Here is a 13,764-nt window from a genome sequence, read left to right on the forward strand (position 1 = left end):
ATAAAAAGCCAAAACAAAGCTCAAAGTAGAAATTCAGGAAGTTGTTTATGTTACATTGTTGGCACAATCAAGAAATGGGACTGATTGAGTTAGGTGGAAGTACAGACAGCCATGTGAACTAATTTGTGTGAATGTACAGACTGAAATATAAATAAAACAAATTTCTAGAATGCTACTTTCTTATACTGGTTGACATTTTTTCAATACTGTAAATATGGCATGAACATGCACTATTTACTTACTAGATTATGTAGTAGTAACTTCAGTAAAAATCAAGTATTTCCTACCACAAAAGGGTTAAGCATTTGGGTACACAGACTTCTTTTCATCAAAAAAGTACAACATTGGTGAAACCCCATCTCTACTAAAAAATACAAAAAATTAGCTGGGTGTGGTGGCGCACGCCTGTAGTCCCAGCTACTCAGGAGGCTGAGGCAGAAGAATCACTTGAACCCAGGAGGCGCAGGTTGCAGTGAGCCAAGATCATGCCACTGCACTGCACTCCAGCCTGGGCGACAGAGTAAGGTTCCGTCTCAAACAAAAAAAGGTACAACATTACAAGGATTCAGCTGTACACACATAAAACTTAAACAGGTTCTAACGAATTATACAATAGCCTGCTGGCGGGATGGTAAATTCTCTTTAGGAAAAATAAAAAAGTTTCTTTAAGGAGACAGTACTTAATCTGAATCCTGTAAGTGAAGAATTTCAAGTTGGGGAGAACAAATTCAAGTAAGCAAACGTGGGCAATTCATTCTCCTACCTTTAAGCAAATCTAGTCTTATTTCCAATTCTGCAGTTATATCCTGAGATTGCCAGGATAGCAATGAAACTTGCCTATGGTCTCAGAAAAATCACATGGTAGTAATGGGAACTAGAATAGTCAACAGCTTCCAAGTGCAAAACTCTCACTTTTCCCAAAATACGTTTGTAAAGAATACTGTACCACCAAATACTTCTACAAATGAAGAAATAATACAAAAAGTTAGTATACTGCATGTCTTCCCCCATTATTTTTTTCCTTTAAATAAAAGTAGAGGATAAAAGCAAGTGTATAGCAAAATACAAGAAGTCTTTCATCTTGTTTTTTATTTTAAGGTTGGCCTGGAGGAGTAATTAATTAAAAATTCTGGCAAACAAGAGGGAAAAATGACTTAACTTATCAAAAAACCAGTCTTGTTGTGTAACTCACTATAAAAGACATATAGACAATAACTGCTTAAGCAACATAACCATCAATTGCAGGGGGTGGATCATTCCTGTGTCATGACTCTAACCACCGAACTAGATTTTAAATGTTCATAAGATGATTACAAACTATAAAACTGGCTATTTGGTGATATTAATAAAATATTTTATACTGGGACTTCACAATGATATTGTGGTGGTGTGGAAAAAAAAAAAAAAAAAAAAGAGGGCTGGGTGCGGTGCCTCAGGCCTGTAATCCCAGCACTTTGGGAGGCTGAGGCGGGTGGATCACCTGATGTCAAGAGTTCGAGACCAGCCTGGCCAACATGACGAAACCCCATCTCTACTAAAAAAAAAAAAAAGAAAAGAAAAGAAAAGAAAAGAAAAAATTAGCTGGGCATGATGGTGAGGGCCTATAATCCCAGCTACTCAGGAGGCTGAGGCAGGAGAATCGCTGAACCCAGGAGGTGGAGGTTGCAGTGAGCCAAGATTGTGCCATTGCACTCCAGCCTGGGCAACAGAGTGAGACTCCATCGGTGGGGGGGAAAGAAGAAACAGGCCCTTATTTTTAGCAATACACACTAAAATATTTACAGATGGAATGATGTCTAGAATGACCTTAAAAATAACACAGGATGGGAAAAAAGGAGGAGGGGTGACGAGATGAAACAAGATTGGTCATGATTTGATAAATGCTAAATCTGGGTAATGGCTATATGGGGGGGGGTTCATTATATGATGTCTCCTATTAAAAGGAGGCTAAGAGTTTCCATTAGAAGAATTTTCATAAAATAGAAAAGAATTACTAATAGCAAATCACATCATAAAAGCAAACATAGAACAGTATAACCCTTAACCCCTTGACAAGCAGATAATAGTATCTTCTATAGGGTTTATGCATGCTTAAATTATGACTGATGCTCGTACAATACATTAAGCTATCTCTCAAAGCAGGATTATCTAGAGCTCTTCTAAACTTCCCAATCAGGTTATCAATGAGAATATACTCTGAGACTGGCCCCAAACTCCAAAACAGCACTTGGGAGCTCGTAAGAAATCAGAGTTGCATCTGAAAAGCAGCAAGTCTTAACTAACTAAACCTCATTCATTGTTAGTGACCTTCTCTATGCCTTCACATGGACTACCATTTATTTACAAAGAGAAGGAGGGCAACAAAATCATACTACAATCATCTCCTTTTTCTGATCACTGCCAAGACAATTTATGTGAAAAAAAGTTTCCAATCTCTATTGTGTCACTGAATTTAAGTATTAACCATACTAGCACTAGAATTAACAACTCATATAAACTCATTAACACCGTCACTATTAAAGGAACAAAGAAGACAAGCATAATACATACTGGAGGCCGGCCAGGACGACCCCTTTTTCTTTTTCCTTTGACCTCTGTTTCTTCAAGCTCGCTGCCAGCATCGGAATGGGCAGTAGTTTCATTAGTTGAATCCCTAGAAAATGTTATATTATTTTAGCGAACAAATTAATAAGTATAATGCATTTCTGTTTCACTACTTTCCTTACCTCCTGCTATATGGCTGATTAGAAGTGGTTTATACTTCTACTTTCAGAGAAACTCTCTAGCAAACTAAAAATGTTATCCTCCCTTCCTAATTTCACATAACAGTGAGTGAAATGAATCCCCCAAATAAAGAGGGAAATGAAGAGGAAGAATGACTGTGGAAATGATAGCTGCTATACAAAAATAAATGCAAAATATAACTGCAAAAGACTAATTCTTCAGTACAAAAATATGAAGGCTTAGGAATATTTTTATTTATTTTATTTATTTTATAAAGTCATGAAGGGCAGTGTTATGCCAGTCTTTTCAAAAAAAAAAATACAAACACCTAAGTTATAAGTATTAAGACATACGGCCGGGCACGGTGGCTCATGCCTATAATCTCAGCACTTTCGGAGGGTGAGGCAGGCAGATCACCTGAAATCAGAATTTGGGACCAGCCTGGCTAACATAGTAAAACCCCATCAGTACTAAAAGTACAAAAATCAGCCGGGCGTGGTGGCGCATGCCTGTAATCCCATCTACTCAGGAGGCTGAGGCAGGGGAATCATTTGAACCCGCGGAGGTTGCAGTGAGCCGAGATTACGCCACTGCACTCCAGCCTGGGCAACAGGGCAACACTCTGTCTGAAAACAAAATAAACCAACAAAAAAGACATAAAGGATACTTAGCATATAATTTACAAACAATAATAAAACACAAAACACTCTTTATTGTAAATTCCACATAACCGATTCTCACAAAATAATTTTAAAGATAATTTTTGCCCAACTCTTATATTGGAATCTTTTTTTTTTTTTGAGACAGTCTCACTCTGTCGCCCAGGCTGGAGTGCAGTGGCACAATCTCAGCTGACTGCAAGTTCCAACTCCCGGGTTCACACCATTCTCCTGCCTCAGCCTCCCAAGTAGCTGGGACTACAGGTACCCGCCACCACACCTGGCTAATTTTTTTTGCATTTTTAGTAGAGATGGGGTTTCACCGTGTTAGCCAGGATGGTCTCGATCTCCTGACCTCATGATCCACCTGCCTTGGCCTCCCAAAGTGCTGGGATTACAGGTGTGAGCCACCGTGCCCAGCCAATTATTGGAATCTAACCTACAGCTGCAACTGATGAATGAATAGGAATTTTAACATGAAAGGTGGTTTCTATTTTTGTTCACTTTAATGAGTAGGATGCAAGTAAAATTATAAAGACATTTGTTGAAACTTCACTCATTAGTCAATGGTGTGAGCAACTTCTCTGCTGACTCAGATAAGGGCTGAGGAAACATGCTTCCTCAATTTTTTGTTATTGTATTGTAATGGGTATAGACCATCCGATACACCTTTAAGTTGAATCTGCATTGTTAACAATTTCTCTATCACTTTCTTAAGTCTATAATCAACAAAACAATAAATTAAGCGTTGATTTTTATCATTTGCTGATTTTCACGGTGTACATATTCCTACCATAGCCAATTTCAAATGACCAAAGTGGCATAACCAAAGTGAGGTGGGAAGTGACAAACAGCAGTACAGCATTAAAACATATTTCTACCACAAAGACACAACAGGTTTAAATAACAACTTCAAGAGCATAAATAGTAACATGAAATAATTAGGAAGTGATGAATTTTGAGTATTTACTATTTTTATTTTTCATATGACATTTAATTTAAGCTTATATAAGTTAACTTTTTTAAACAGATATGTTGTGTTTAGCTACCTTGCAAAATTCCTAAAAATTTAATATTTAACTCTCACAGGCCAATACAAGCTGGCTTCAACACAGCATTGAAAAGGTTTAGACAGCATGAACAAGAATCTCTTCACTAAATTCTACATTACTGCATAAAATTGTAAAGAGTAGGAAAAGTACATAGCAAATGGTAAGTCCAACTCACAATCTACTATTTCTCAATCTCCTTCACCAAATGCTCTTTTAGGCTCATTCCCTCTTACTTAAAACTCAACTGTTAGGTCTGCTCTTCTCCATTTATATTACACTCCCTTGGAGATTTCATCCAGTTAATGTGTAACTTCTATGCAAATGACTTCAATACCTTATCAGTACACCTGACCGCATTCCAGATCTCTGACTCAGGATTTTTATCTTGCATGCATGACATACTTACTTGAATGCCACCTCAAATTCACCAAATGCCACATCTAAAATTGAATCCAATCCTGACTTACCTCTGACTTTCTACTCACAGAGATACAATTAATTAACTGATTTAAGTTATGCATAAGTATGCTTTAAGTTATTATACAAATTTATTGTCACCATTATCCTGTCTATAAACTCGAATTGATAGAATGATATCAGTCTTCTTGTGCCTCCTGCTAACATAATCCTACCTCAGCCAACCTTCTCAGAACAATATAATCTGTTTCTCACTCTTTCCAGGATTATTACCACAATCACCACTCCCCATGATAATCTCAATTTATCTCCCTACTGCTGCTTATTCAAGCCATTCTACACACCGCTGCCAGTAATATTCTCACATCATTATTACTTACCCACTTGTAAATCTTCAAAGTTATCATATTACTCTAACTTATATATCTTTAAAGTTAATCTGGTATTTAAAACCATAAATAAGACTGGGCGCAGTGGCTCACGCCTGTAATCCCAACACTTTGGGAGGCTGAGGCACGAGAATCGCTTGAACCCAGGAGATGGACGTTGCAGTGAGCAGAGATAGCACCACTGCACTCCAGCCTGGGCGACAGAGTAGAACTCTGTCTCAAAAACAAACAAAGCAAAACAACAACAACAAAACTATAAATAATATTGTAAATGATGTCCAGGGTCAGCAAGCTTTTTCATAAAGATCCATACAGCCGGGTGCAGTGGCTCATGCCTGTAATCCCAGCACTTTGGGAGGCCAAGGCTGGCAGATCATGAGGTCAGAAGTTCAAGACCTACCTGGCCAACATAGTGAAACCCCTTCTCTACTAAAAATACAAAAATTATCCAGGCATGGTGGTGTGCGCCTGTAGTCCCAGCTACTTGGGAGGCTGAGGCAGGAGAATTGCTTGAACCCACGAGGCGCAGGTTGGCCGAGCCAAGATCACGCCACTGCACTCCAGCCTGAGCAACAGATTGAGACTACATCTCAAAAAAACAAAAAAACAAAAAACCATACAGTATATATTTTAGGCTTATGGGTCTTAAGTTCTCTATAGCTACTACTCAACCCTGGTGACATACCATAAATGCAGCCATATGCAATATGCAAATTAATGGGTGTGGCTATGTTTCAACATTTTATTTAAAAGAGGCATCTGAACCACTAGCAGTATTTGCCAACCCGGATCCAGTCAATCTTATTTGTCTCTACTAAAGAACAATGAATCATACTGCTTTTTCTCCTCACTACAATCCAAATAGGCCATGTTCAGTATAGACTATGTGTCAGTTTACATATGTTATCTATAATACATATGCACAAAAACCTTGTAAGAAGCATGTTATCTTCCTGATTTTATGAATGAGGAAATGAAAGATCTGAAAACCCGATAAACTTGTCCACAGTCGCACACTTAGTTAAGTGGCAGAGTCCAGTTAGATCTCAAGATCAACCTGAATTTTCTATTTTCATGTTAAGATACTACAATGCAAATACTATGTTTCGTATTTATCTTGTGTGGACAAAATCTCCAAGTGCTTTTGATGCTTACAAGTGTCCAGGCAACTATAGGAGCAGGTTGGTTCTAGAATATAATTACTGACCCATTAGTGAAACTAACCTATTCTTCAGCAGTATTGTTTATTGATGCCCCTACCAAGAGTCAGAAAAGTACAATTTGTTTAATAATGCTGCCAACTGCAGTCAGCTTAAACAGTGAGAACTATTGCCAACAAACAGCTAATGCACTGTTATGTGTTAGTATGTGTATGTTTAATTATTAAGACATAAGAAAACAAATTCTAGGCTTTCGAAAAAGAAAATTTCGAGCAACAGAAAATATATAAGAATACAGGGAAAAGTTTCACTTTATCTCATCCTAACTCTGAATCCCATCTGCAGAATACCACTGTTAATAGTTTGACGCTGCCATAAATACTTAGGCTTTTACATCTCTCTGTCTCTCTCTCTCAAAATATAAATATCAATATTTCAATTTTTTAAGTGTTACATACATGAGAATCTTCCATATAAATATATTAGATTCCTGAATGGCACTCCATAATATGCACTGAACTTATTTAGCTACTTCCTTATCAATGAGCACTTAGTTTGTCTCTAGTTTTGCACTATTACAAACAGGGCTGAAATGACTGTTCTTGTACATAAATAAATCTTATTACATAATCAAGTTTCTCTTTAGGATATATATGCAGTGAAAATGACAGGTCAAGGGGTATGGAAATTCAAACTTTGACCAATTGCTCTTCAAAACTCCTGCAAATGGCTAATGTTCACATTTATAACACTACTAGACATAAATTAAGAGCATGGAAGAGTAAGATCAAATCTTGTTTAAAAAATGATTTTGCTCCCTAGAACTCTCTAAATTCTGTCTACCTCTTTCTATCTCCAGGGTAACTAGTTTATCATCTTTTCCCTAGATACTGCAACATCCTTCTCCTGATAGGTCTCCTTGTTTCTAGTGTTGGCCTTTCCCATCTAATACTATACTGCACCAAATAACTTTCTAAGTATATAGCTTATTATATCTCTATCATGCTGATATGGTTTGGCTCTGTGTCCTCACCAAAATCTCATCTCGAATTGTAATCCCCACCTGTCGAGGGAGGGACCTGGTGGGAGGTGACTGGATCATGGGAGCAGTTTCCTCTATGCTGTTGTTGTGATAGTGAGTTCTCACGAGATCTGATGGTTTAAAGTGTGGTACTTCCTTCCACTCCCCCCCTTCTCTCTCTCCTGCTGTCTTGTGAAGAAGGTGCTTGCTTCCCCTTCACCTTCCACCATGACTGTAAGTTTCCTGAGGCCTCGCCAGCCATGCCATGAGTCAACTAAATCTCTTTTCTTCATAAATTACCCAGTTCCAGGTAGTTCTTTATAGCAGTGTGAAAATGGAATAATACACATAGTGAAGAGAAAAAAACATAATTCTGAACATGACTTAGCAGGTACTGATATGATATTGTTCCTCCCTACTCACAGTTTATCTCATGTCACTCTCCATCCCCAGTGCTGGAGAAAAAAAAGGGGTGGGGGGAGGCTTTATTTCAGGCCTTCAAACATATCTCAGGGTCCTTGCATGACATAATCTCAGTCTGGGCCTAATAGCCTGCTCCCTTCTTCTTCTCCTAAACCCCACTTAAGACCTCAGTTCAACTGTCTCTTCCTTAGAAAAGTAGACTAAACAAAGGCATGTGTTAAAATTCTCATAATACCTCCTACTTTTCCTTCACAGCACCAATGATAGTTTAGAACTATGTATTTATGATTATTTGATTTATATCTAACTTTACAAGCTTCTTTGCAAAAAGAACTAAGTCTGCTCTAAATGTTATATCTACCCAGAACCTACTAGGCTTCCCGGAATATAAAATGTAGTAAATGGTAATGTTTTGACAATGCTTAATAGTAAACAGCACTAAGGTGACAAATCCATCAGCAATTACAATATCTAAGTAAGCCAAGAAATAATAAGGATAATCACTAGAGTGGTCTTTATAGTGTCTACATTTTAAAACCAAAATTGGACATCTCAATTTAACCAAGAGTACCGTCTTCGGCTGACAGATCTAAACCAGAGCTCATTTACCCAGCTCCCAGATCACCACTGTCCAGTACCCACAGACATATTACAGATTTAAATTCTTTCGAAAAAAATTCACTCACAAAGCATGATATATTAGATATAATGTCAATACAAACTCATGCAATACAACTTCAATTTAAATATAACCTCTGTTTCATATTTTATCAAAGAGCTATTAAAGGCCTACCTAATACCCAACAGTGTCCTAGCAGCAGGACATACAAAAATAAGGCACACAATGCAGTTTAGGAGATGGGTCAGAAAAAAACAAGAGACAATTATAAAATGTTACATTAAGTACTTTTCTGGAGGCGTAAGACCTGAGCTAAGACTTAAATAGATAGTGGCTTGGCCAGGTAAGGGCAGAAGTGTATAAGTACAAAGAAAAGAAAGAAAATACTATAAGGGGCCCTCCAAACTTAAATATCATATAAATATGGTATTTATACCATATTTATATATGTTCATATATTTATATATATGATATCATGCTCAGGTACAGGGGTAAAAAAGAAATAAGTAGGCAGAAATAAATTTTATCTCCCAAATGTCAGGGAAAGGACAGGAGGACAGTATTGATGGTTTTTCAAGCGGTTTAAAGAAATTTGGATAGCTCTGTGTCTTAGAATGCTGGAAGGGAAAAAAAGAAGGCCAAGAGATCAATCAGAGGTTCTCTCTTGAAAATAAGGTATGTAAATGAACTGAGTAGTAATAATATATAAATAACTGCTCAAAGTGCTCATCACTTTTATTATATCTAAACCATTGTTATACAGAATCAAAGTATGCAGATTCCCGACTTGCATCGTGATAAAAGCTATGAAAGGAACAATATCTGCCATTCCTGTGATCACATTTCCCAGAATAAGTCCCAATTCTAAATCTGGCCAGGCACAGTGACTCATGCATGTAATCCCGGCACTTTGGGAGGCTGAGGCGGGCAGACCACCTGAGGTCAGGAGTTCGAGACCAGCCCGGCCAACATAGTGAAACCCGTCTCTACTAAAAATACAAAAATTAGCCAGGCATGGTGGCACGTGCCTATAATCCCAGCTACTCAGGAGGTCGAGGCAGGAGAATCGCTTGAACCTGGAAGGCAGAGGTAGCAGTGAGCCGAGATCGCACCACTGCATTCCAGCATGGGCAACAGTGGAAAATTCCATCTCAAAAGAAAATAAAAATAAAAAAAAGTCCCAATTCTAAATCTGTCCTTAACTCCAAAAAATCTAATGGGATGCCATCAAAAATGTCAACTGGTGTATCCCTTAGATTTCTTCTGGTAGCCGGAACACCTCAACAATCTCAATCTAAGGAAAAAGAAAGAATCATAATAAAAGAGCTGGAAGTGAGCAGGGAGGGGGTAGAGAAGGGGTAGAGAAAGAGTATGGTATAAGATAGGTGACAACAAACTATTTTTTGTAAATGGCCAGACTAAATATTTTAGGCTTTCCACGCAATACTATCACTGTCACAACTTGTAATACAAAGTAGTCATAAACAGCATGTAAAGGAATGAGTATGGCTCTCATCCAAAATTTTATTTTGCAAAAAGAGACAACATGCCATATTTGGCCCATGGGCCACAGTTTGCTGACTCCTGATATAGGACATTAACATCTTTTTTGTTGAATATCAGAAAACATGTTGACAGTTCAATAGCAAAAGCCATGAATGGATATGGTAATTACACACCCTACTACTACTTACACTGCAAACATATTGTCCCAATATCAAAGAACATATTTGAAATGTATCATCGAAGAGAGCATTTTGATAAAGAAATAAGTTGTCCAAAATTTTCCTTAAAAAATATAAAAAAAAGAAAATTACAATACTTACTGTAACACTGGTAATTCTGAAGTAATCATTGCTGGAGAGGTCCTTTCACAATGCAGCAAAATAATCAAGTGCTGTACAACTCAAAACTTTTAAAATAACCTCAAAGGCAATCCTGTCAATTAAAAAAAAGAAATTATTTTAAAATAAAATGAGGATGACAAAATTCATAAACTACAATCAATCCACACCACTACCAGTGATCACACTACTTGGCATTTACCCAAATGAGCTGAAAACCAATGTCCACAGATGTTTATAGCAGTTTTATTCATAACTGCCAAAACTTGGAAGCAAATAAGATGTTCTCACTAAGTAATGAATAAATAAACTACGCATATCCTCACAGTGAAATATTATTTGGCATTAAAATTAGCTTGAGAGCCTTGAAAAGGCATGAAAGAACCTTAAATATTATTAAGTAAAGAAGCCAATCTGAAAAGGATACATACTGCATGATTCCAACCATATGACATTTTGGAAAAGGCAAAACTATGGAGCCAGTAAAAGAATCGGTGGTTACCAAGGATTTAGTGGGTGGAAGGGATGAACAGGCAGATCACAGAAGATTTTTAGGGCACTGAAACATGTATGATGGATGTGTCATTACAGATTTGTAAAAACAGCAGGAGTCCAAAAACAGCAAGACACCAACAGCAAGAGTCAACCCTAATTTAAAGTAGCAACTTGGGGTGATAGTGACTTGTCAATATAGGTTGATCAGCTGATAAAAAATGTTCTCTTGTGCAGGACGTTGATAGTACGGTAGGCTGTGCAAGTGTAGGGACAGAGAATATAAGCAAACACTCTTTACTTTTCCTTCAAATTTGCTGTGAACCTACAATGGCTCTAAAAAACATAAAGTCTCATATTTTTCAAAAGCAGGGGTAGTAGGACCTAACAGTCCACACTAGGCCATTATACAGTATCAAATGGAATAACACAGGTATAGTTAGAATTCCAGACAGAAAGACAAAGTACAAGGCAGAACAAATATTTGAAGAGATATAATGGGGAAGAATGTTCAAAAAATCATGTAAGATATCAAAACAGATGTAAGATCAGAGAATTCCCAAGCAGAATACATCAAAATACACAAACTGCTAAAAACCACAGTTAAAGGGAAAATTCAAAAGGAAGCTAAAGAAATAGGATACATACATACAGAAAGACAAAGATCAGTATCAGTCTTCCTAATGGAAACTATGTAAGTTCAAAGACAATGGAGTAACATCTTAAAAGTACTGACAGAGGGGGAAAAAAAAAAAGTCAACCCTGAATTACATACCAAGTGATAATCTTTCAAAAAAATGAAAGGAGTCATACCATGGGAAATCGATGAGTAGAAAACTTCAAGAATAAGCCTCTCCAGTGAAACAACACTTGGGTTGACAAAAACTGAAATCAACTTTTACAGAATTCCTGAATCTAATAAAACTTACAAAGAGAGGGGTGCTTAACAAAGAAAGAAGCTGCAAAATTTGGTGAGAAGGCACTATAGCGTCTTTTGCTTACTTGCCTACCATCGCCCATTCCCCAACTCAACAGTGTCAATGCGGACAGCAGATCAAACTCTTGGTGCAACTTGCTGGTACCTGTGGGAGCAATACCAACTTCCTTCTCAAAAATGATAGCTGTGCATTTTGAAGAGATTCCCAGCTGGCATCTGCTGAAAGGATTTAAATATATATACTACACATAAGCTCTCTGGGGTAAGAGACAGCATACAAGACAAGCAGCAATATGTAAAGCCTCAGAATAAAGAGTCTAAGGAGGAAAATATGTTATGGACTAAGGGCTTTCAAAGACTCCCACGTATTCTGGGGAATTCAAGGTGCTACACGCATGCCCAAGGCTAAAAGCATGGTCAGAGGAGGCCTGAGAGAAGCATAGGCTTGCACCTCTAATTGATCTTTGAGCTCTGTGCAAGCAGAAGATGAAGACTAAGGCCAAGCTGCAAATGGCCAGGCTATTTATTGCAAAAATACTTCAGCAAAGAACCTATCTGCAAATACCCACAGAGGGTTTTTCCCTCTTTTGGGTGCCAATTCTTTAGGTAAATCTATCAGGTTACTGGTTTGACCACCAAGATGAAAAATGTCAGTGTCCACACAGGACAACAAAGACAGTCTTGGCAAAAGTAGTTGGGGGGGGGGGGGGAATCACTAAATAAACAGATGACTATAGATTTTAACAGTCAGTAAAATCAAACAGGGCATGGGGGAGGTGAAAGGATGATTCCCAGAGTGAAAACATTTTAATATTCAAAATGTCCATTTTTTTAATGTTAATGTTTGAATTTGTCCAGCAGGCTTTCCAGTTTCGGCCAGAAAGTACCCCCCCGCCGCAAAATAAAAATTAAAAAATGTGATCATTGAAGTAAAAAAGGCAGTAGGATGACATAACTAAAGTGCTGAAAGAAAAACCATCAAAAAAGAACTATATAACCAGTAAAACTATCCCTCAAGGGAGAAATTAAGACATTCATAGAAAAATAAGAGCAGAAGGAATTTGTCCCTAGACATGCCCTACAAGAAATGCTAAAGGGAGGCCAGACATGGTGGCTCACGCCTGTAATCCCAGCACTTTGGAGGCTGAGGCAGGTGGATCACTTGAGGTCAGGAGCTCCAGATCACCCTGGCCATCATGGTGAAACCCCATCTCCACTAAAAATACAAAAATTGGCCAGGTGTGGTGGCAGGTGCCTGCAATCCCAGCTGCTTGGGAGGCTGGGACAGGACAATCACTTGAACTCGGAAGGCAGAGGCTACAGTGAGCTAAGATTGCGCCACTGCACTCCAACCTGGACAACAGAGCAAAAGTCTCCATATCAGAAAAAAAAAAAAAAAAGGGGGGGGGGGGAGGCAGGGGCACAGATATTATAGGCCGAGGCAAGAGGATCACTGGTGGGGGCCAGGAGTTCGAGACCAGCCCAGGCAGAATATATAGAGACTCCATTTCTACAAAAAAAAATTTAAAAACTGACCAGGCACAGTAGCCCACGCTTATAATCCCAGCACTTTGGGAGGCTGAGGCGGGCGAATCACTTGAGGTCAAGAGTTTAAGACCAGACTGGCCAACATGATGAAACCCTGTCTCTACTTAAAAAAAAAAAAAAAAAAATTAGCCAGGCATGGTGGCAGGCACCTGAAGTCCCAGCTACTCAGGAGGCTGAGGCAGGAGAATCACTTGAACCCAGGAGGCGGAGGTTGCAGTGAGCCAAGATCGTACCACTGCACTCCAGTCTCGGTGACAGAGTGAGACCTTGTTTCAAAAAATAATAAATAAATAAACATAAAAAAATTTTAAAAAGGAAAAAACAAAATTTTAAAACTAACCAGGCGTGGTGGCACACACCTGTGGTTCCAGCTACTCTATTCGAGAGGCTGAGGTGGGAGGATCACTTGAGCCTAGGAGGTTGAGGCTACAGTGAGCCATGACTGGGCCACTACACTCCAGCCTGGGGTGACAGAGACC

The 13,764-nt window shown here is 38.4% G+C and overlaps 1 protein-coding gene across 3 annotated transcripts in view; it reads right to left on the reverse strand.

Annotated features, from left to right (window-relative positions):
• The window catches only part of STAG1 (STAG1 cohesin complex component), a 407,390-nt gene that overhangs the window by 277,435 nt on the left and 116,191 nt on the right, over positions 1–13,764 (reverse strand). For 2 of the 3 annotated variants that reach the window (XM_034957449.3, XM_034957448.3), the window contains exon 1: positions 10,291–10,402. Coding sequence is in view for 1 of the 3 variants with exons in the window: in XM_034957447.3 (XP_034813338.1) it covers positions 2,551–2,653; positions 10,291–10,319 (132 nt within the window). In the remaining 2 variants the exon portion in view is untranslated. Of the gene's footprint in view, positions 1–2,550; positions 2,654–10,290; positions 10,403–13,764 lie in introns of those variants that run through there. The other variant, XM_034957447.3, reaches the window with a different exon arrangement.

Source organism: Pan paniscus, chromosome 2 (assembly GCF_029289425.2).
Source record: "Pan paniscus chromosome 2, NHGRI_mPanPan1-v2.0_pri, whole genome shotgun sequence".
Taxonomy (NCBI): Eukaryota; Metazoa; Chordata; class Mammalia; order Primates; family Hominidae; genus Pan; species Pan paniscus.